Source organism: Triturus cristatus, chromosome 3_2 (genome assembly GCF_964204655.1).
Source record: "Triturus cristatus chromosome 3_2, aTriCri1.1, whole genome shotgun sequence".
Lineage (NCBI taxonomy): Eukaryota > Metazoa > Chordata > Amphibia > Caudata > Salamandridae > Triturus > Triturus cristatus.
The window spans coordinates 1050277555-1050302477 of NC_140584.1; the positions used below are offsets into that span (position 1 = coordinate 1050277555).

Sequence of the window (24923 nt, forward strand, 5' to 3'; positions counted from 1 at the left end):
ATCAGATATAATGGTAATAGGCGAACCTGAGTCCGCCATGATATTAATTTCCACATTTCCTATGTGCGCAACACCAAGTGGACCTTTTATGGCATCTCCAGGGTCATCTACTGTCAATACAATATTAGAGCACATGTCTTCCTCAAAATCATCTAGAGAACTAACTTTAACTTTTTGAAATCTCTGAGTTTTAAAATTGTTGCACACACCAGCAAAATGTCCTACCTTAAAACATTTGGTGCATTTCCTCCCCTGCGCAGGGCACCCTTGAAAATCCGCCTTATGATTCCTTGAACCACATCTAAAACAAATAAAAGCATTAGAATTTGGACTTTTACTAGTTTTTCCCTTTCTGTCATAGTTAGGTACATGTTTCTTATGCTCTTGAATATAATATACATCATTTTTTTAATTCTTATCAGAAGAGAGCTCCTTTGTGCTTTCCAGAGAACGCTCTATCCCTTTAGCAATGTCTATGGTTTCCTGTAGAGAAGGATTTCTACACAAAAATCTTTGATATTCATACTTCCTTGGAAGTACAACGTCTTTCCTTGGCAGAAAATCTCCCTCCAGGCATAAGCTCTTTTGAGACACTGGATATAGTCCCTTCCAGCCTCCTTTCTGTTTTTCCTTCTATGTCTCTGGAGGGTTTGAATCTTCTTCTAGACAAGACGAAATCCTCCTCTCCACTAGATCCATTGCCTCTCAAAAAGCTAAAAGAGTGTAGGAACAGCCTCCTTCCTCCCCTACTTGAGGTGATGAACAAGGCAATTGTTCAAGGTATTTTTCCATCAATATGGAAGAAGGCCATTGTGAAGCCGCTTCTTAAGAAGCCCTCACTCGATCCTGGCCTCTTGAAAAATTTTAGACCTATCTCTCTGCTCCCTGCACCCGCTAAAATTCTAGAAGCACACCTGAATCGCCATTTATCCTCTTTTCTTGAAGCTTCGGAGTATCTTGACATTACCCAGCATGGATTTCGAAAACATCACAGCACAGAATCTGCCCTCACCTCTGTAGTCGACAACATCCGACGCAAGGTTGATGTTGGACAAACTACTGTTCTAGTGCTACTGGACCTCACAGCCGCATTCGACACTCTGTCTCCTGCCATTCTAACATCTCGGCTTAGGGAGGCAGGTGTCACTGGCTCGGCCCTGAGCCTCCTCAACTCCTTTCTCCTTGATAGGGAACAGAGAGTGATGCTCGGCAACCACCTCTCCCCAGCAAAGTCTCTGCAATGTGGGGTGCCACAGGGGTCGGCATTAAGTCTGACCCTGTTCAACATCTACGTGGCCTCCCTTGCTAGGCTAGTAAGATCGCAGGGGATGGAGGTGGTATCATACGCCGATGACACCCAGATCATGGTTTCACTAACTCAGTCCTCTGTTTTAACATCTGCCTTTAGCTTCAGGTCCTGTATGCAACATGTTGCAGATTGGATGGTTACCAACTCCCTGAAGCTAAATGGTGACAAGACTGAGGTCCTGATCTTTGGGAAGGACCAAGATATCTGGTCGAGTGAGTGGTGGCCCTCTTCTCTTGGCATCTGCCCCACTCCCTCTCAATCTGCCAGAAATCTGGGTGTAGTGTTTGATACCTCACTCTCGATGTCCTTACAGGTGAATCGGACTGTTTCGACCTGCTGGGGCGTGATCAGGACGCTCAACAGAATTCGCAGCTATTTGTCTCTTCAAGCACGCAAGCAGATTGCAGTCGCCCTTGTTGGTTCCAGGTTGGACTATTGCAATTCTCTCTACATGGAATCCAACAAGGGCCTTATACATCGACTGCAAATCGTGCAGAACGCTGCTGCACGTTTTGTCCTGGATCTTTCCAGGTCCTCTTCTGCTACTGCTGCGAGGAGAGACCTCCATTGGCTGCCTATTCAGCACAGAATCTATTTTAAAATTCTCTGTCTGACCTATAGAGCACTCGAGGATGGATCTAAAGGCGCTATCAGCTCCCTGCTTACCCGTTACCACCCTACAAGGTGTCTGCGCTCTTCGGGACTATTCCAACTTGTTGTTCCTCGCTTTAAGCTCACTAGATGGGGAGCCAGGGCTTTTTCAGTCGTTGCTCCACAACTTTGGAACATCTTGCCGACAGAGTTAAAGACCTTACCCTCTTTAGCGCTGTTTAAAAAGGCCCTAAAAACGTGGTGCTTTTCTAGAGCCTACACAGGTTGAGCTGCAGGGGCTTTTGTCATGAGTTGGATTTAGAATTAGGCGCCTTGACGCCCATTGGGCTATGTTTGCGCACGATAAGATCCCTTTTATTTTTATTATTATTATTGACGACCTGAGGTACTGCAATCTGCTACCGAAAACTATTTGTGATGGATTCCAGACCCTATTGATAAAGTAAAGTAGTCCACCGGCTCCTGAAAGAATTTGTTTCTGACCCCAGGACCTCTGTTACTAATCTATGCTCCTGCAGCCTGATCTTTTGTAAACACCTACGGTACTGCAGCCTGCTAGAGAAACGATCTATTTCTCACTACAGTGACCTCTACTAATGACCAAAGGTACTGCAGTCTGAGACAGAAATGATTTGATTCTGAATTCAGGAAGATTACTGCAAAATTTATCTCTGACTCAAGAGATCACAAGTAACTACCTAAGAATACTGCAGCATTCTACAGAAAGGTTTTATTTCCAATTGGAGGCATCTCTAGTAAGCTAGTAACAAGCATTAGCAAAGCTGATTTTCAGTTACAGCCATATGTATTAGCTTTTCCATTTCTTGTTAAAAAAACTGATACCGGTGGGCTTTTTTAACGTTTGTTACAAATCTGCTGTCTGTGTCTCATTTTCCCTTTGTTGTTTTCTTTACTCTCTTCCCCATCGTCCCCATATACCTTGGCCTACTTCTAATCTGACTTTTTTCCTTAAGTATTTTTTTACCTATCCCTGTCTCCACACCGTCTTTTTTCCTCCTTCTCCTTTTTTGCTTTTCCTCCTAGCTTTGCTCATTGCTTTGTTTCGTTCATTCTCTCTTACCCTGTCTTTTTTATTTCAAAATGATCATCCTTCAAGGATTTATGGATAATAAACAGGAAAGGCTTACTCCCTCGAACTCTTCCCAAGCTTTTGTGTATGGGAATTCCATAGCAACTGTGAGAAAACCTCTTGAAAATTGTATTTTATCCTGAAAATAGCATGATACACTGGACGAATTAAAAGGCTGTAGCTTGTTTTTCCTTGACAATGGCGGAATTCGAGTAGGTACTGTTAGTTTGACAGCAGCACTTGCAGATAAGGGTCAGACTGTAGTCCCTTCTTGTAAATGGCACAACTCTGTGTTTAAATCTGAGTTTCCTCTTTGCAGATGGGCTGGAAGAGGTGGAGACTTCCTTCATTCTCAGGTGTGCTGAAGAAGCCAAGCACCTGGTGGATTCCGCCTACAAGCACACGCGCCAAACGTGAGTCACGAAGGTTTGGGTATTACTGAGTCATATCTATAGGCAAATTCCTCAAGTGTGGAAGTAACGGGGAGGTATAAAACAACCATCATCAGGCGCAGAATGACTGTCTGATTCTGAAGTCTGACATGTCCCTTCAGGATTCTTTATTCAACTTCTGAACCTCAATCTGTCTCCATCAAAGCTGCCATGACTTCCTGTCTTCTGGTCTCTGACCTTCTCGGACCTGCACATTCAGAGCTCCCCAACATGCACATTCAGAACTCCCCAACATGCTCTTTCAGAGCTGCCAACATAACAGGTTTTAGAACCTGCCTCTTCAAAATAGGCAACTACCATTGAGTGGCCTTTAATCTCTCAACTTGTTCCTCTAGAGATGCCATCACTGTTAGAGTGAAGAGAGAATCACCATAGATCACTGCCAGAAATCCTATCATTGTTAAGACTCTGAACTCTGACCTGCCCTTTTAGAGCAATCATAATTGCTCGAATTCTTACTTAGCCCTTTGTATCTTCCATCACGGCTGAATCTATCATTCCTCCATCAGAATTCCCATAAATCCAAGAGATTCAATCTACATGCCCCGATTGAGATCCGCCACCTCTTATCGAGCTCCACTTCTTCTTAGGCTCAACGGTATCTGCTGGTGAAGTGTGCACCACCGCTGTTGATACTATGTCTGTTCTGTGTATGTGGGGTGGCTTAGCCTACCCTCCATGTGTGCACACCTCTCCTCTCTCCGACGGTGAAGCATTCATTGCTGCTGGTGATACTGTGTCTGTTCTGTGTATGTGGGGTGGCTTAGTCTACCCTGCCCTTGTGTGTCACACCTCTCCTCTCTCCCGTGGTGAAGCACTCATTGCTGCTGGTGTTACTGTGTCTGTTCTGTGTATGTGAGGTGGCTTAGTCTACCCTGTATGTGTGTCACAACTCTACTCTCTCCAACGGTAAAGCATTCATTGCTGCTGGTGATACTATGTCTGTTCTGTGTATGTGGGGTGGCTTAGTCTACCCTCCATGTGTGTCACACCTCTCCTCTTTATGACGGCGAAGCATTCATTGCTGCTGGTGATGCTATGGCTGTTCTGTGTATGTGGTGTGGCTTAGTCTACACTGCCCTTGTGTGTCACACCACTCCTCTCTCCGACGGTGAAGCATTCATTGCTGCTGGTGATGCTATGTCTGTTCTGTGTATGTGAGGTGGCTTAGTCTACCCTGCCAATGTGTGTCACACCGCTCCTCTCTCCGACAGTGAAGCATTAATTGCTGCTGGTGATGCTGTGTCTGTTCTGTGTATGCGGGAGACTTAGTCTACCTTGCCCTTGTGTGTCACACCACTCCTCTCTCCGACAGTGAAGCATTAATTGCTGCTGGTGATGCTGTGTCTGTTCTGTGTATGCGGGAGACTTAGTCTACCTTGCCCTTGTGTGTCACACCTTTCCTCGATTTAGTAACTGAACACCCATTTCATGACAGGTCCTGCTTTGGCCCTCATTACGAATGGGCACTTTGCAACAAATTGTTTCTTTGAGTTTTACTGTAATTCACCACACAATTTTTCCCAAGAAAAAAAAGAGTGGAATTTGTGCTGGCAAAAACACTGCACATTCTGAGTTTACAAACCTCAGAGAAGGGCACATTATGCAGTTTTACTTCGTTCCCCTCAGTCTGAAGTATGGAAATCTGCATGGTGCAACAACATCACACTTGACAACGAACAAACCCCATGGTATTGATATTTTCTGGCACGATATTTGGATATGCAACACAAAAAGATGATGGAAGGAATGCTGAACATTGTCAAACATTCACCCCTAGTCTCAGATATGGGTATAATCCATCATTAATTTGCTCACCACGCCTTTCCAGTTTAGACACAGCCATATTCAAATCAGCCTTGACCCTGCTCCCCATGGGAACAGTCCAGCCCGAACTGCCAGGCCAGGTCATCCCTGGACTGGAAAACAAGCATCCTGGGACCGGTTTTGTGGGTATTACCCCATATCAGCCAGGTTAGCTTGAAACTCCATACCGCTGCCTTCCCTTTTTTACGTCTGAAAATTCGGAGTTTGATGCCATTACCCCTACAAATTCACCTCTGGTTTTAGCTGTAAGAAATTGTACAGGCAAAAATGAGTCGGTGTGGTAATTATTGGAAAACCTGGCATCTTGATTCAGGCATAAACTCCAGTGTGTGCACAAATCAGCATTTGCAGGGCACTCAACGTGGACCTTAGCATCAACTAGTCCAAATTACTAAAGGGATATTGAGACAAATGGTGGTCTGTAGAAACCAAGTAGAAACGTTATTTAGTGATATAGTCCTGTTACTACAATATATAGATGATCTGCTCCTAATATTAGATTCCATTGGAGGATTGTTCAAGGTTTCTCAGTGCCATTAATGGTAAACTGGTTAATCTGCCTCATCACACATCAGAAATTTAGATTGTCAGAACTAGTCTGGAAAACGTTATTTTTAGGATAAAACTTTGTCCTTCTGTTTTGCCTGCAAGAACCTCGTGTCCAAGCTCAGAATTTGAAAAGCTTTCCTAATGGGGAGCTACAGCATGCAAGGACACATTGTTCTAGAGAAGATCGTTTCATTAAATAATGGAAAGGGGGTACACTCATTAGATTCAGATCTAGCAATGAAAAGAGTAACTGCACTACAAAGCTCACTTTTTTGATAAGCATAAAAGTCAATCAGAACTTTAAGACATGTAGGTCCTGTCCTCGGCCTCGAGGCTTGCACTGCTGCGGTGCTGCTCATGATCTGTGTCTTCATTTGCAGTTCTGGCAATTGATACATTTAACTGAAACTTGAAGACACAACAACTTGACCAGACCTAAATTATATTTTTCCTCCCCAGTTTAAAAAACAAACTGAAGCAGAGGAGCCTCTCGCCCTCGGACATCATGGCTTTCTTCAAGCAGCCGGTGGCCGGCAGCAGGACCGCCATCCGGGCAGCGGATTATATGGAGACCACCTTCCAATTGTTGAAGGAGAGGGTGGAGAACTCCTACCAGAGGCCCTTCAATATCACAGGTAAGAGACTGATGAATAGCCTTGGGAGGTGACTGTTCACTAACTAGCAACTAGCAAAGTGCTGCTCAGTCTAACCAACCAGAGAGGGCCCAGTACAGCCACTGCCAGACTGTTTAGTATAACCACTAAGAGGCTGTTTAGTATTACTTATCAGATATTATTCAATGTAGCTGGCCAAAGACTGTCCATTGCAAGCAGTGAAATACTCTTCAGAGGGTATCAACTGCAGGAGGTCAAATACAACCACTGATAGTCTGTTCACTCTAACCAACCACTGACAGATAGCTTAGTACAACCAGAAATAGATTATAAGTGTTAGAAATGGGGGTCTCTAGTTGGCAATGGCTGGCCACTGTCCAAGTAGGGACCCTTCTTCCTAAGTCACCCTTAGATAACCCCTGCTCAACCCTGTGGTAACGTAGCACGAGCAGCTAGGCTTATCTCAGAGGCAGTGTGTGAAGCATTTATGACCATACACAGTAACACAGTGAGGAACACTACAAAGGGACACCACACAAGTAGCTATAAAAAATAAGTATCTGTATATATAGACTTAACACAAGACCAATAACAGTAAAAAGCCACAATACTAGTAAAATAGGGTTACTCTTGAAAGGCTGCAAAAATAGTTCAAAGTGTGCAAAGAGGAGTTCAGTTCAAAGCAGTGGTCTCTGCGACCCTTTTACTCACAAAGTACCTGGATTCTGTAGCAAACCAACCAAAATGTTGCTAAGGAGCTGTAGCGATGATTTTCCTCACGCGTGATCCTTGCTGCAAGGGAGGATGATGCGCTGATCTGTGTGCAGGACAAAGCGACAAACTTCTCCACGCTAAGCCGGCGATGCGTTGAAATCCTTGCCGCAAGGGAGGATGATGCGCCAAGCCTGTTGCGTGTGCGATCTTGTTGCGATGCAAAGAAATGGCGCTCCGCGAGGGAGCGACGATCCTGATGTGATGTGATGACGCCCATCGTCCGCGCTGCGATGTCTTGAAGCGATGAACTCGATGCGATGATCTTTGGTTAGCGAGCACTTGGAGGCCCGCAAACATGCGATGCGATAATCTTTGGGTTAGCGAGCAGTTGGCAGCCCGCAACTGTGCGATGCAATAATCTTGAAGTTAGCGAGCCTTTGGCAGCCCGCAAACGTGTGAAGTGATGATCTCCGGTAGCGAGCACTCAGCGGCAGCAGCGCGATGATTTTTCGTACGAGCTTCAGCTGCGGCGGCTTGCAAACGGGCGTTAGCGATGATCTTCAGCACTCTCTTCTCTGTAGTAGAACTAGAGGCCCTGGAACTCACAGGAGCCTCATCTGCAGATAGAAATCCTCACTGGGAGGAAACACGAGGCTGGTGGTGGAGTCTGATGTGCCTGAGACTCCAGCAGGAGGCTAGCTCTCTTCTAGCCCTTGGGTGATTGCTGTAGCAAGTTGAAAATAAAAGTACTCTTCAAAGTCCTTTTCCTCTTCTTTCAAGTCCAGTAGTAACCACTGCAGGCCAATCCAAGAAACAGCATACAAGCATAAGGATAGTCCTCTCCTGTAGATTCCTTCAGTTATACGGACAGAGGTTCTTCTTGTTGTCCAGGAGCAATACAAATTGTAGGGGTTTGAGCACAGATATTTATACCCCAAAAGTCTTTGTTCTAAGAAGCTACAAGTCACTGAACCCAGCCAGAACCAGTTCTGGTCAGTCCTGGAGCACTTTGTTTTCCAGGCTGCATCCTTCCTTTCAGAAAGAGGGGGTCTGCCATCAGACGCAAAGTGGGAGGTGGAGCCAGCATTCACCTTGCCAGGCACAGCCCTATTCAGGTCAAGGAGCTACCCCCTCCCCATACTCCAATGCAGATCTCTCTATTCAACCCAGGTCTGATTTAGCCTTCCCTGTCCCTCCAAAACCAGACAGTCAATACACATATTAGCAAAGCACACTGGAAGGCTTAGGCAAGAAAATGCCTACTTTCTAAAAGTGGTATTTTCAAACACAGAATATAAAAATAAACTTCACTAAAAGATGTATTTTAATATTCTGAGCTCAGGCATACTAAATTCGTTTTTCTACCATGTTCTTTGGGCCAGTTAGGACTATAGAATGTAATAGTCAAACCTCCCATTCTGGCCTATGGAGAACAGGTAGCCTTACAGTAGTGAAAAACGAAATTGGGTGTAATTCACTACCAGGACATGTTACAAACATCAGAGCATGTCCTACCTTACACATACAATGCATCCTACCATAGGGGTGACTCACATGGTGCCAAGAGAAGGTTCAGTGTGTGCACTTCACAGCCAAGATGGCAGTTCTGGACTGCATGCAGACTCTGCAGTGGCAGGTCTGAGATACACTTTACAAGCTGCTTCTGTGGGTGGCGCAAACCAGCGCTGCAGTCCCACCAGCAGCATTTGGTTTACCAGCCCTGGGCACACACAGGCCACGCTAAAAGGGACTAACAGGTAAACCAAGTAAGCCAATCATGGATATACCAATTCAAATGTCATATTTACACAGGGAGCATTCGCGCTGTGGCACTGAATGGCAGTGGCACAGCGCCCAGAGCATCTAATACTAGCAAAAACAGAGGAGACAACAGCGAAAAATGGAAGGGAGACCCACGCCAATGGTGCCAGGTCTAACAATAAGTACAACCAATTAGATAATGTTCAGTAAAGCTACCAAGAAAGTGTCTATCGTAACCAATGAGAGACAGTTCAGAGATTAACCAACCAGAGGAGGCTCAATTCAGCCACTGAGAGAATGTTCAGTGTCACCGACCAGAGGAGGCCGAGTACTACCAAAGTGAGACTGTACTGCGTATCAAAGAAGTACAACAATTAGCAGCCTGTTACGTAGAACCAGTAAGAGATTAAAATATCTTGAGTATAAATAAGTATGTAGGGAAGTGGGAAGAAATTCCTATTAGAGGCTAACAGGGAGTCCCTGGTAGAGCATGTAATGCTAATTAAACAATGAGCAAGCAGCAATTCAGTAACCCCTGTAAGGGATGCATGTATGTGAGGAGTCGGGCACAGTTGGACTGTTTAGCACCACTATTGAGACTGTGCTCACTCCAAAGAGCCTACTCTTATAGCCAATTCTTTGGTCCTATTACTTTAGGATGTGCATGGCATGGGAGCATGAGAGCTAGCCAACCCTAGCTCCATATCTACACTCAGAATATATAGGTAAAGGACTGTTTGGTAAACTCCGAAAGAAACTGTATTCATAATCTATGACTCCATCCACAACACTCAAACCCATACATTTAATCATATCTTTCTTTTCTTTTGTCACTATGTATGTGTGTGCTGCATGTCACATGCCACATGCTATGGAAAGGCACAATAGGATGTACTTGTTCTGTGGGATGCAAAGCATCTTTAACATAACATGACATACTTTAACACCAGCAGGATGTTCTCCTGGTTTCCTTCTGGAATGTTCTTATCCTCCACAAGTTCGCATTTGTAAACTTCTATTTAGCTGCTCTTCATCACGAAATGAACCCTCCGGGAAATAAAAAAATCAAAAGCATTGTAATGCTGAGTTCTATAATTAACACTTCCCTAAATAACCCGAATATGTTCACCTCAAAAGAAGTGAGTTTGTACGAGCAGTGGCCATTTTGGAATGGGTAAGAAGACCTGACACTTACTACAACTACTGTCTTGTTGCAATGTAGACTTTGCCTCACTCCAACCTGTGCAAGCAATCATGAGCAGAGAGAGACACAAGTCCTCTACGTGCGACCAAAGTCTACGACCAACAGAACATGACTCCTGAAAGCCAAATTCCCTCAATTCTCCTTTCCCAGAGTTTAGGAAGGGGTGGTAGAGGAGGCTTTGTTGGTAAGTGGAAGACACTCTCTCTGAAAAAGACTTTGCTTTTGGGAAGAGAGACGGGTCGGTCTGGCACGCAGCCTCTCTAGTCTGGTTTGGTGCTCTTGAGGTACAACAACGCCATTAAGGGCATATATTGTGTTGACATACCACCATTTCAATAGACAAACTTTTAAAATGAAGCATGTTCTGATGTTGTATTATATATTTTTTAAATTCTTTGTCAGTTGAAATACTCACGCTCTCCTCGGTATTTTTTTCTTGAAATGCACTAAAAACTCATTTCTTTGGGTAGACTTTTTCAGGTTTGTTATTGTTCCGTGACCTTTCTTGAAGTATCTATTCTACTGAATATTAATTTGTAACATACTTAAAATGTTTCCAAAGTTATTTATCCCTTTGTGCATTAAACATATATCCTTTGAATCTTATTTGGATTTTTCTTGTACAATGGCCCATTTCTCTTCATTTCCCAGAACGCACTTTGTACATTTTATACTTAAAGAAGACAAGACTATTCAGCGAAATGGGAACCATTTGAGATGAGCAGTAAAACAACTCCCAATCTAACCAATTAAGGATTCTTTGGGAAAAAGTATTTTGATAAAAGTGGTTGAATTAGGCAAGCATAGTAAAAAAAAACTGAAACAAAACATGTATTGGAATGGTTTGGCAAATATAGTGGATGTAAACAGTATATATTCAGTAATAGAGGGGTTGGGATGATTAGTAATGCTCTAATAATACTTTCGCCGTAACCTTTTGCAGATATACTCACTGCTGAACAGCTTCACTCCATCTCCAAGGTCACTGGGTGTGCCTATCAGTCAATGCCAGCAGCTTGTCCAAACAGTCGATACAGAACCATCACTGGTGAATGCAACAACAGGTAACCCTGGCTTCCTTTGACATATAATGCCTGTGGGTCACTCTGGGCTATGAGAGGGGTCACTGGAGTTATGTAAGTGTGCGGCTGCATCGTTTTTCAAATAAATATGGATCTGCAGCATTTGCTACATAATCCATCATCTGTTGCATATTCTGCAGATTAAAAAAAAATAGTTTCTAGGACAAACGGTTCAAAAGTTTGTGAAAACGCTGCGCTACATTTTGTGCGCAGTGGAAAGCCCTTTGCAAAAGTTCACTGGTCAGCTTTCTGTTGTTAAATGCTATATTTGGATGTTAAACTGGTACTAATGAGGTGCACCCCATGCCTAGACAGTGTTAATAAGTGTAAACATTACAAAAGAATGAAGTAATACTATCAGAAAATGTACCACATTATTCCACATAATTTGGCATTTCTTGCTGCATAATTTAGTTAACACTGCCACATAATTTCACCCTCTTCTGCCGCATAATTCCAGTGGCCCTGGCTATGAGCACCTGGTCCTCAGTTGGAGACTGTCATACATTTATTCAAGTTCTGTTTAATATGCTGTAAATGGGTTGCCGCACATCTAACTCTCCCCTCCAATGTAAATGAATCTGACAAGATATTAGGTGGTCAAAACAGAGAATGGATATTCTGACTACTTAATTTGAAAAGGTGTCCTTCTCAGAGATGGGAGGTCTGATGTAATGTTCAGCACAATAAATTCCTTAGGACACAGAGAGCCTCCCCATACAGGGAAGTTGTTATCAGTCCTTTTGCTGCAGTATAGTATAGTTAACATGTGCTCCAAGCAGGATGCTCTTAGTGGAACATGCACAGCACCAAATGTAGGGTGGAGGAATTGAGTACAGCCTGTGATCAGGTGACACCTTTCTTTCTGAATGTCACTTGCCATTTCAGAGAAGGAGGTGTATCACCTGTTGAGCAGATTCTTGTTGTTGTTTTTAGTAGAACAGATACACAAAACCTTGTGCAATCAAAATCATATTGCATTATATCATCTGAGCAACTGCTACTGCTCACAAAATACCCGGCACAATCATGGAAGCTCCACTACAAGCTCCTCTACCCTGGGATACATTAGGTGTAAATTCTTCTCAGGAAATCCCATCCAGGAATGAAGGTGCAAGTTATAAGACCTGAATGAGAAACCAAAGAGATTTTCAGTCTCACCTGCTCTCCCATCACTTGTGATTGCGTGAAAAGCCAATGGCTCTTTCCTCCCCAATGCCGAGCTGGGTGTGAGATGAAATACTACTGCCGTAAAGAGCATGTGGTTCACGGAGGGAGGCTGAGGTGAGTGCTGGCACAGCCTGATGCTGAAGGAGCTGGTAGCGGGGCACAAAGACAGTAGTGACCGGGAGAGGAGGCCTCTCCTACTCCTGCACTCACCCTGGTCCACCTACATCACTGGTACTGCTCATCAGAGTCAATGCCTGCCCACCTACTGCGTCTGTAATGCTGAGGTCTAAGATCTGAGCTTAAGCTTGACTGTCTCTACGAGTGTTCCAAGCCAGGCACCCTCTGCCTCCTTTTAAGGGTGATGGAGCGGAAATTTCACGGTAATCTCCCCTAGCAAAAACACCGCTATCTTTGTTTTCCGCTCAAGACAAGGGACCTTTGCCACCGTGTGATGACTCAGAAGGAGACTTACATGAACATGAGCAAATCAAATGCAAATAACTATTTAAGTAAATAATGAGAGTTGTGAGTAGTTATAAAGGGATTTATTTTCCAATCAAAATTTAAGGTTGTCTGACTCTTCATTCATTAGTCAGATATCAATCAGGTTACAGAATTGAAAATAGGAAAAAATAGAAATCAATACGAAACATATTATAGATTGCATACAAAGCGCTGCATAAAGGAAGAAATCCCTATTTCTATGGAAAAATGAGGCATAAATGTCAGTCCGAACTCAAAAAGAATTCAAGAAATATAATACAAGAGTGAGCTTAGCATGAAGCTAAATTAATAATTAATATTTGCAAAATCTCCCATAAGGAGAAATAAATGAATAAAGGCATAAGACAAATAAGTCTTAGCAAAGCCAGTTAGTCAAAGCATAAAACTTGGGGTTCTTAGCAAGAAAGTCTGCATCTAAATCTGCCCTCGTACAGCTGATGCCCTCTCTTCGCACTGAGCTTGTCTGCCTCCCTGTGTGTTTCACAGATACTGCCCACGGCCCCTCCCTTTTATCTCTGCAGAACTCAAAAAAAGTTGTGTGATTCTGCAAGCATCCTGCTAAAAAGAATAAGCAAAACCCCCACACCCCTCAGCTAGGAACCTGTATATATCTCTGTAAAACATATGACTTTTGGTCTTCGTACTTTTCCAATTGAAGTAGCAGAAAGACATTGACACCCCTCACATCATCAATCAGGCGAGTTCTTGTAACACATTTTAATTTTGCTCTAAATTATTTCATCTCCTCATCCTGCTAAAGAAACAATTTATGTCAACTTATTTAAACTAAACAGAAATCTTTTATTCCAAGAAGAACTTATTTTTTTATGTGGAAACTGTGAATACTTTTTATAATAACACGAAGAAAATGTGTGCTTTGCAGTTTCAAGGACCTGAACAAATTCCATCTCTTTCACCTGGAAGCTGTGTTAGTATAAAGCCTGCGGATATAATAGTATGATATTCTCCATTGTCTGAGCAAATAAAGTAACACATACCGTACACACTGAAGGAATTAACTTGAGGTCGGTCAATGAGCTCATCTTGTTCTGGATAGTACAAGAACCTTTCCTAAGTAATCTCACGTTGACTGTGAGTAAAATGAGTTCAAAAGTTTGTGATTGATGAAACTGCAATGGCAGCTCAAGGAAAGAAGTGTGCAGATCACACCCTGTCTTGTGTATTTTTAAATCTACCAAAATGACCCACTCTGGCCTCCCTTCACCCTAAAATAACTCAGCAAATTCTTTCAAAATCTCCCCTCCCCCAAATGTATCCTTCCAGTCAATGAAAGACTTTAAGCACAAAATACCAAGAGAATTTCTGGAAACAATGATCACTAACCAATATCATTGGGCACAGAGAGGCTCACTCAACACTGACCTACTACTTCTCCCTCTCAACATGGACGTTTGGGCTAACCCACTACAGAAGGAAGAGGACATCTCCTCAGCCACCAAAATTGCCTATGGTAGAAAACTAATGGTCTGCCCCTCATCTCACTTTATTATAAACCTCTTAATTGCCATCTATAGCAACGTCAAGGACATGATCCAAGTGAATTACAATAATCTGACTTTGTTTGTTTCCCTCTTTCAATCCGTCAAACCTCTTTCAAGTACTTTTCTTCCTCTGCCACTCCTGTACTGACTTGCTCCCTACCTGCCAGGTCAGAGCCTCAACCTCGACCACCTCCAAAGCGTTAGTGCCACAGCTGAATCGCTTCCTCAGTGTTCTTCTCCAATTCATTTCCCTCCTCATTCCAGTTCAGACACCCCTTGATTGGGATCCTATGCTGCCCAGTTCTCAGCCTTTGTTCTCCCTCACCCGTTCACACACCTCCACTCTTCTCCCTTAGTCCCTTCAATCCCCATGCTTCAACACCAGCATCCTCCCCCGTCGTTCCCTTATCCTCCCTTACACAACACATTAGCCATTTTCTCAACTTTTATATCTATTATCACCTCCAAACCTAAACCTTTCCACAGCATTCTCTAGCTTCCCTTCCCTCCCCTTGTAAATTCCTCCCTCTGCCTACAACCTTATGCACCCCCAATGCCCTCTCTCCCCAAACCCCCATCTGATTACCTCCCGAATTCCCCCAATGCATCCCAACTTTAATCGTCCCCAAAATCTTTTTCTCCTGCTCATTCCTTGAGTAACACTCAGCTTACATTCATTTCTAGTGCACCAGTTCAATCCTGTGAACCATTAGGCCAATCGAAGCCCCTATCTCCAAGACTCAGCCCCCAGCTTGATAGGGAAATCCAAGTTTTATCTCCAAGAACTACACTTGTCTCCCCCTCCAGATCTAAAACCTCCTTGGCTAAACTGACTTAGAAAATTTTAATTGCAGCTTTATCTCAGGTCGCACCTCATCTACCAACCCAATCAACGGACCCTGATAAATAATCCAGGAAGATAGACTTTCAAGATGCAATTGTGAACCTTGCCCCAGGAGAACACAACCCTCCCTCAATGGTGGAGAAATTTGCAAACCTGTTGAAGTTTATATGAACTCTCTGAACTCAAAAAACTCAATCTGGACCCTGACCTCCTGGGGAACTTTCGTCCTATTTCTCTCCTTCTGACGATTAGTAAAACCATTAAAAGACACGTTAATTCAGTCTTATCTGAATTTTTAGAGTCCAACAACCTTCTGCACCCATCACAGACTGGGTTTCGGCCCCAACAGGGGACAGAAACTGCTCTCTTAGCGGTGGTTGAAGAGTCCAGAAAAATTCTGGACCGAGGCGCTACAGCGGCTATCATTCTCCTGGACCTTAGCGCAGCATTTGATACTGTCAACTACAACATCTTGACTCTTAGAGTCAAGAGTCTGGGAGTGATGGGGGTGTCATCACCTGGCTGCAATCCCTCCTGGAAGACAGGTCTTTTCAGGTCTTCGAAGGAAATACCATCTCTCAGCGTATGCCTCTCAGCTGCGGTGTTCCTCAGGGTTCTTCTTTTAGCCCTACACTATCTAATGTCTATATGAGTCCTCTGGCTGAGATTGTACGCCCATTAGGTATAATAGTCATATACGCTGATGACACACAACTTGTTGCGGCTTTAAACCATCCGTAAAATTCACCCTCTGGCCTGGGCCCCTGTCTGGGGAAGGTGGGTAAATGGATGGAGCTCTCCTGCCTGAAACTGAACGGAGAAAAGACGGAACTGATGCTCCTAGGCAATTCTCCAATCTTTGACTCAGGGTTACTGTGGCCAGACTGTCTCGGCCCTGCTCCTGCACCAAAAAATCAAAGCAAAAGTCTGGGCATGTGGCTTGATCGCTCCCTTAACTTTGAACATCAGGCGGCGAAATTATCGGCCACCTGTTACGGCATTCTTAGGATGCTTCACAAAATCCTCCCCCTTCTTCCCTTCCTTGCAAGAAGGCTGATGGTCCAGGCTCTTATTCTCTCCCGCCTGGACTATGGGAATGCCCTCTATTTAGGAGCCCCCCAAGCTACCACCTCCAAGTTGCAGATAGTTCAAAACTGCACAGCTCGTATGCTCCTCCAGATCCCCTGCCTGCTTTCCGCCAAGCCAGCACTGAAGGCTCTTCATTGGCTGCCAGTATCAGAGAGAATTACATTTGAAGCTCTATGTATCGCCCACAAGTCCTATTGGGGGAATGGACCGACAATTATGCAATCTATTGTCTCCCCTTACTGCCCAGCAGAAGACTTTGTTCGGCCAACCTCCTCCTTGCCTCAGTCCCAAAAATAAAAAAAAAGTAAGAAGTGGCTGGCGCTCATTTGCTTACAACGCTGCCAAGCTTTGGAACATCCTTCTTCTCCAATTACGTCACGAGTCCAACCTTCTGTCTTTCCGGAACTTCCTCAAAACTTGGCTTTTCCAAAATTCCGCCTAATCAAGCTGTCTTCTCTGTCCGCTGTTGCTTCTAGCGCTGGGATGCCTTAGGGTAGCTACGCACTTTATAAGTGTTTTTTCATTCATTCATTCATTCATTCAAGCCAGATTATCACTTGCTCTAGTGCTAAACAGATAGGAGCCCAAACCCATTAAATGCCATCATCCCAGTTATTATAAACAATAGACCTCCCCACACCTACCCTTAACGTAAAAGGAAGGAACCTGATAGCCTAAAACATAACAGTCAGCTGCAAAACTCTGTGTTCAATTCAAGACACTCTTTTCTTTGATGCATGCTGCACAACATCTGTTCAGTAGTTAAGTATGTAGATTTCTAACACTAGCTTGAATTTCAACCTTGAAATCCTAGTCATAACTGAAATAGGGCTGTCAGAGTCCTTCAACATCCTTCTCCCCTACTAGTATTTCCCTAAATGTGACTGAGAGGACAGGCATGGTGATGGAGTATTTCTTATTCATAGGTAAGGCTCCCTGTTTTCCGTTTTTACTGATTTTTACCGATAACTACAGACAGAAAAGATTTATTTTCTTGTCTGTATTTTGTTTTGATTTTGAAACCTTTATTAAAAGGTAAAATGAGTCATCCACAGCATAATACCTACATCCCTGAAAGGGCTGACATAGCGATATGATATGTCAAAAGTTGTTAGGGGTGGGAGGGGGTTACACAGCAAGCCTCCTACAACCACATCGGGCCGGCCGCATCAGTTGGAGTAGGGAATCTTTTAAGGATCATATAATTATCTGTGAGCAGGTGACTTTAAACAACTACTTATCAAAGATTACATTGCCACTATCGCATTATGTGTACATTGAGCATGTGTGCATATTGTGCCATGTTCTGATCCTTGGAATGTGGAGTGGTGTAGCATGGTGACCCAGCGTCTCCTGTGCTTCATGTGTTTCATATGGGGTGGGGGTTCCTTTTGCTTCAATTTACTTCATTCTTTTGGGATATTGCGGGGGGGAGTCGTGGAGTCTATGGTGGTGGTGTGTTCCAATAAGTAGGCTTGTAGGGGTGCCCATATGTCCCGCGGGCGGAAGGAGGTTGGTAGAAGTTCCGCATAAATGTGCAATTGCTCTTGGCAATAGATATGGTCTTGAAGCCAATCCTTAAATTTTGGTGCCATCCCTCCTTCCCATCTACAGGCGACCCTTCTTTTGGCAAGGAGGAGCGCAAGGGATGTGTATCTGCGTATTTTGGCAGCCAGAGGCTCAGCGTATCCTTAGAGTGCGGTCAGGGGGTCGTCGGGAACATGCAGTTCTGTTATGTGGTCCAATGCTGCAAGGACCTCCGTCCAGAAGCAGCAAACTGGTGGACAGTCCCAGGCTATGTGCTGATTGTCAGCGCCCTCACTACCGCAGGGGTCACATCTGTCATTATCGCGAAGTCGCAGGGGATGTAGTCGCGCCTGTGTGTAGTAGAGATGATGGATATATTTATATTGAATGATTCGAAATTTGCTGTTAGCGGAGATATCTCCCATTTCTCTGCAGCAAAAGGACCATTGTTCGTCAGTTAAAGGGTGTCCCAGTTCTTCTTCCCATCTGCTCTTGGCTAAGGGGATGCATACTCTCTGTCTTTTTGTACTGTGCGATATAGTAGTGATATCACATGAGAGGGGGGGTTTGTTGGAGAAGGGCATGTAGGGGGGACATGATGGGAGGCTCCTGTGGGAAGAAGGGGGTAAGGGCCTTCACTTCTTGATGCAGCCTTTCGTAATAGAAGCGCTCTAGGGGGGAGGGAGTAGTGGAGCCAAAGAATTCTTCACTCATGCAGAATTTTCCCCCAGTGTACAATTGCCCCCAGGTTTGTATGGACAGCTTACGGAGGAGTCTGCGACCTCCGCCTTCTTGTGTAACTGGGAGGTCCTGTCTGTTGGATAGGGGCAGAAGGGGGAGTACAGCAGAGCGCATTGTGTGAGGTTTGCGAGGTCTTGCCATGAGCTGGTGGTGCATTGTACAGTTGTGGTGGCAAGGCGCCTTGGGACTGCGGGGGTGCTCAGGTAGGCAGTGCATGGAGTTGGGGTCATGTATCCATCTTCAACTGCGAGGTGTGGCATGTGGGGTAGGTTCATCCAGTATGAGGAAAAGTGGGCTTGGGCACAGGTAGAATATAGCTCTCGGTCCGGTATTTCGTAGCCCCCATGGAGGAAGGGCCGCGTGAGAATATCCCAGCGTAGCCTGGCTTGTTTTCCCCCGCAAGTGAGTCTAATAAGTTGACTTTTGATGGCCGAGAAGAAGTGTCAGCCAGGGGCGTAGGGGATATTGACTAACAAATATAGTAGTTTGGGCAATATTACCATTTTTATAAGGGCAGATCTGCCGGCCATAGATCTGGGCAGCACGATCCACCACGTGATTTTTTCAGTTATTGAAGTCAGTGTGCGTCCATAATTGGCCCTCATTAATTCCTCACGGTTGCGGGAGATGACTATGCCGAGGTAAGTGAGCGTGTCATCGCACCATTTTAGGAGATAATCCGGGTTGAACTTGGGAGTGGAGTCAGTGAGGGGATAGATTTGGGATTTGCCCCAATTAATATTGACTCCAGAGAGCCGCCCGAAGAGGATGAACAGTCTGAGGATGGAGTTCAAGCTGTCAGCAGGGTCTCCTAATTAGAGGGTGAGGTAGTCTGAGTATAAAGAAATAAAAATGTGTCATTCTGGGTATATAATGACATAATCATGAAAGTGTTGGTGGACTTTAGCGGCGAGGGGCTCGATGGCCAGGGCAAACAAAAGGGGAGGTAGGGAGCACCCTTGCCTGGTGCCTCGAGCTATTGTAAAGGTGGCAGATCACTTGGCATTGACCAATACAGTCGCTTGCAGGCCCGTGTACAGTAGAGTTAGCTAGGCTTGGAATGGGGGAGGTAATCCCATATGATGCAGTACAAAGGCTAAACAGTCCCATTCCAGGGAGTCAAACGCCTTAGTGGCCTCTAGAAAAATGTCAGCAGCGTTCATGTCGGGGTCGATGTCGTGGAATAGCGCGAATAGGGTACACAGGTTATGGGAAGTGCCCCTGGACGGTACAAAACACCACTGGCCAGGGAGGACCAACACCCGCATAAGGGGACTCATGCGGTTCGCGATTAATTTAGCTAGAATCTTGGCGTCAACGTTAATAAGGGACGGGGCCTATACGAGTCGACTTGTGTAGTCGGCTTCCCCGGTTTAGGTAGAGAGATAATCAGTGCTTTGCGCATTGATTGAGGCAAAATGCCCGACTCTCGAGCTTCCTCAAATACATGGCGCAGTGCCGGAATGAGCAGAGGACGGAATGTCTTGTAGAATTCGGCCGGGAGGCCATCCAGCCCCGGGGCTTTACCAGATTGCCGTTGCATTATGGCGGAGATAATCTCCTCGTCTTTGTGATGTGCGAGGAGGAATTCTCTCTGCCCGTCTCCCAGCCAGGCGATAGCAGTGTCTTCGAAGAATGGGGTAAAGTCTACTGATTGCGTTCTGTGCGTTTTGTATAGGTATTTGTAGAATCTCTGGAAAACATCTACTATGTTGGAGGAGATTCTATGTATCTGACCATCTTCGTCTTCTATCTCCAGTATAGTATTGGCAAATCGGGGGGGGGGCAGATCATAGATGCCAGTGCTTTGCCTGGCCCCTCTCTCTCTCCATAACGGCGCGCCTGATGGTATTTTCCTCTAAATTTGCACCGAGCACAGCACAAGAGGGGCAGAGGTGTCTCGTAGTATGACAGTGGGTAGCTGGTTAATGTGTGTGGTCCGCCTCATTCCAGTACACGGCGTCGATCGTGATCTCTCAGGCTTCTCTGCGAAGTGTATGTGCCGGACTTTGCTTGCTTGTCAGCCTGTGAAGCATGGGCATGGTTATGTGGGCCAGTACGATGTCTGTCGCATTCCGGGGTGAGTGAGCGTGTATGCAGGGTCTTAATGCATATCCTTACAATGTCGGGGTTGCTCCTTCTATGATTCACTCGACATCTGATGTATCACCATTTATTTCAGGGCAATGTGTGGGAGATGCCTGGCTTGCAGATATTTGGGTCAGGGTCTTGAGGAAATCTTGAGTATGTTGTGGATTCGTAAAGAAATGTTGTTTTCCGTGATGCGTTATCTTGAGGCGGGCCAGGATGACCATAGCGTAGGTCATGTTTAGTTGTTGCAACTTTTTCTTTACCTGGAGGAACTTTCGTCTTTGATCTTGGACGGCCATGGTAAAGTCGGGGTATAGTGATAGCTCTGTTCCCTCGTGTTTAAGTGGTCCTTTTTCTCTTGAGAGGCGGAGAGCAGTGTCTCTGTCCCGGTAATTAAGAAGCTTGGCTATTATCGGCCAGGAAGGGGTTCCGGGTGCTGGTCGGTTTGCCAGCGAACAATGTGCTCGCTCGACAACGAAGACCGGTGAGAAAGCCTCCCTACCGAACAGTGTTATGAGGAGACGTTCCACATAGTCTTCCATCTTGCCGGTAGCTGACGATTCCAGCACCCCAAGAATTCTCAGGTTATTTTTCCTCGAACGAGATTCTAAATCTTCATTTTTGGCAGCCGTCACCTTCAGGATCCTCTCCATCTCAAGTGTGCGGCTCCTGGTGGTGCTGGACGTGTCTTTCAGGTCCGAAATTCGGCGTTCCGCTTCCGTCAGGCGATCGTCGTGCTTTGCCATCCTGTGCGTAAGGCCATCCAACCTGGCGTTCATGGAGTCCATTTTCGATTCAATGGATGTCAGGCTTGACTGCATCACCAGAAGTAGTTCCTTTAGATCTGCGGTAGAGGTGGTCGGCCCGTCAGGTTGGTCTTCAACCGGCTCCATTTGGGATCGGGCAGTTTTGCGGGTATCGAAGTTGAGTTTTGGTTGCCACCCGTCTGGCTTCCCCATGGTCACAGAGCAAGGGGGGCGGTGGCGCGGCTGCAGTCGAGGAATTTCCGTTGTGTGAGCGTATGTTTTGCGGCCCGTGTCCTGGGGCGAGGATCACAAGCTTGGCACGCGGAGAGCTGGTAGCCAAGAGGGCAGGCGATATTCAATAGATATTCCCGTTAGATTGTTGTGGTTTGCAGGTGTGGCAGCAGAGTCCTCCCACAAGTCACGTGAGTCTCAGCTCTGGTCCTTTCCTCACTAGTTGCGGGGGTGCCAAGGTGGGGTACGTATTGTAGGAATGAGGCGATAGTTTCATGGTCAGAGCAGAGTACAGCCTCCGGCAAAGAAATACTCAGCCGTGCGCCGGGTTGGAGATCCGAAATGGCAGCACTATTGTCTTCCCTTTTGGTGTATGGCCAGTATGCAGAGCTGTAGACCGCCGGACGCCGTGGGCGTCTGGTGTCGGTATACTGTGCGCGGCAATGGGCAACGAGCGGAGTGGCGCCTTTGGGATTCCAGCATATGCAATATGACTCAGGGATGCTTTTCCGTCTCTCCCCTTGAACTCAAGTGTCCAGAGGGGAGGTCGAGCGCTGGTGGAGGATCAATTAGGACCGCGCTCGTTGTGTGATGTGCTATTTTGCTGCGGTGTAGAGATAGGAGGGGGATCACATGATGGGAGATTGACCCCTATCGCCGGGTTGTGTCCTCCCCTTACCTACAGGGATATGGCGGTGAGTTCCTGCAGTCGTCTGCATGGGATCCGGATGCAGGTGGCATTCACTGTGCTCCAAGGTTGGGTCCAGTGGCAGGGGCAGGCAGAACTGGCGGGTCGGATTTGGCGTGTTTTAGGGCCTCAGTTACAGGTCGTGGAGGGTGATGGTGGATCGCCCCGTGGTCGTGAGTACGTCTGGGTTCGTGTCGTGGTTGTGCAGACTCCCCCGGGCACAGGACACAGACCACAGCAGCACTGTGAGCGCGAGTCTCCAGTAGCTGTGGTAAATATTTCTCCTTTACCGGGACTGAATTTGATACGGGAACATAATAAAATAGCTCAATGAAATGAGAGGCAGAATCCGTGATATTAGAGTTTCAGAATGGGCTTTATTCCAATAAGCGATTATAATCGGATGCCTCAAGTTCCATCACCACGGGAGTTCAGGAAGTGAAGTACATACATTATTGACAAGCAGTAACTTTTATAATACATACATCATAATGAAGTGAATACAGTAGGCGTAACAGTTGATAAGGACATTGACGTTTTGGTGTGCGTAGCCGAAAATGGGTGTAATAATGAGTAAAAAGGAACATGATTGGCTACGATGTAATACATAGGTGGATCTATAAGATAATACTTGGCATTGATGCGCGCGCAGCAGTCTGACGTATAATTGACGTATAACTAGGGGGTGACGAGGACTTGACATTTTAGCTCTACGTGTGGAGACAAGAAGTCTGGGGGGTCAAGTCAACCTAATCCCAAATCATATCTACATCCTATGTTTAAAGAACTATGTTATCCACAAAAGAAGGACTCTCGGACAAAATCTATTCTATACTGACTGTGCGTGCGTGTACAAGCGTCTAGGTGTCTACACTGAATGCGAGGGGGTAGGAATATTCCATGGTAACAGGGCTATGAATTACTTGCATGAGGACAGAGAAGATGGGCCTTTTTTGCTTGGTAACTGAAAGAATGTTTACTTAAGCTACTAGGCAGGAATGCATCGGCTGAGGGGGAAGCAGATAATTCGAAGGTGAAATACAGTTCTTGGCAGAGAATAGGCTGATGTCAGGCTTCGTGAGCCGCGCAGAGAATGAGACAAAGTTCATGGTCACGGATGCAGGCTTGAACTGGAGCTTTCAGAGACAGAAGGCAAAAGGAGTTCGATGACAGAATCAGGGCCTACTTGCCTGAACTGTAAAATGGCATAAGTGAACCATATAAAGCCGGTGGCCTTTCATATTTAGGAATGGAACATCCAGCCCATTTATGGCGGGTCTGACAGAGGACATGTTGACGATGGACGCACATGTGTTTGCGTCATTATTACTGGAACTGGAGGGAGCATACATGTACTTGCGACATGCACATAGAACCGTTGGGGTCCAAGATAGGGGACATAACTGACCAGAAAAATCCATATTTCCACATTCCCTCCTTGTCCCCTTCTTGCCCTTCACGAGATATCAATCTTCATCAATCCATTTATCTGTTCATATAGCATCATTTGTTCTTCTTTCTTCTTCCGGGATCTTGAATGAAAATCTTGATGTGGAATGCACGATGTGGCACACAGACCACAAATTGCTGGTCCACATTGCAGACATAGACAGCAACTGAATAGTATGAGAAGACTTATACCTAGGAAGGATAGAACTCTCCATCCCCAGGCTGATACCGTATTCCAAAACCAACTGGACCAAGTCCAAGTGCCTGGGTTCTGGTGTATCTGGCTTACTATCTTATGAAGGCGAGTGATGGCTTTATATACGGATGGCGAATTTTCTGGTATGAATACGCAGCAACTTGATCCGATGACCCTACAAGCTCCGCCCCTATCAGCCAGGATGACGTCAAGGACAAGACGATTTTGAAGCACAACAATCCGCATAGCAGACTGTTCTTCTGTTAAATTGCCTAAGGCGGAAATAGTTTCATTCACTACTGCTTCAAGGGTTCTAGTTAATCTACGTATTAGCTTACTATTAGTAACAGTACCTATATAGGGAAAGATGCCTTTATTGAAATCTACATACTTGTCCCATGCCGTCTCAGTGTAATCGACAATGGGGAGATCTCTTCGTTCTCTATTGTGTACTAAATGAATATTTCTGTAATAATCAGGAGGAGCTAGGAAAACAGGTGGCAAAAGGAATGTTATGTAGCAAGTACCATCCCAATCTAGAGGTAGACGCATATATGCAGTCTGACCACATATAAAGTAGGAGTGGCGAGAAGTTCTGAATGAAGATTTGCCTTGATCACTGAATTCTACTGTAGTAGTGCATTTACTATGGCCCATATGTATAGAACCAACCTTTCTTACACACAATTCACCCTTCGCTGGGAATACTGACATGGTGGGCAAGACTAGTTCAACTTCGGATACGACATTTAGAATCATGAGATTAGGTGTAAAATTACCTAATCCATATACTTCATTTTCTAGATCAGTTCCTGTTCTTTTGGGGCGACCCTCCTTGTCAGGGTAGCAGACTTTGAGTAAAACTAGGTTCAGGTTTCCCCATATCCAATGGTCTTGGTAAACTGCTGTGTCTGAGTCTATGGAATTAATT

General features: G+C 45.3%; 1 protein-coding gene across 1 annotated transcript in view; it reads left to right on the forward strand.

Moving 5' to 3' along the window:
• Positions 1-24923, forward strand: part of LOC146859090 (myeloperoxidase-like) — a 111506-nt gene that overhangs the window by 20363 nt on the left and 66220 nt on the right. Inside the window, exons 3-5 of the mRNA XM_085649742.1 lie at positions 3331-3424; positions 6299-6474; positions 11076-11196. Of these exons, the coding sequence (XP_085505868.1) occupies positions 3331-3424; positions 6299-6474; positions 11076-11196 (391 nt within the window). The remainder of the gene's footprint in view (positions 1-3330; positions 3425-6298; positions 6475-11075; positions 11197-24923) is intronic.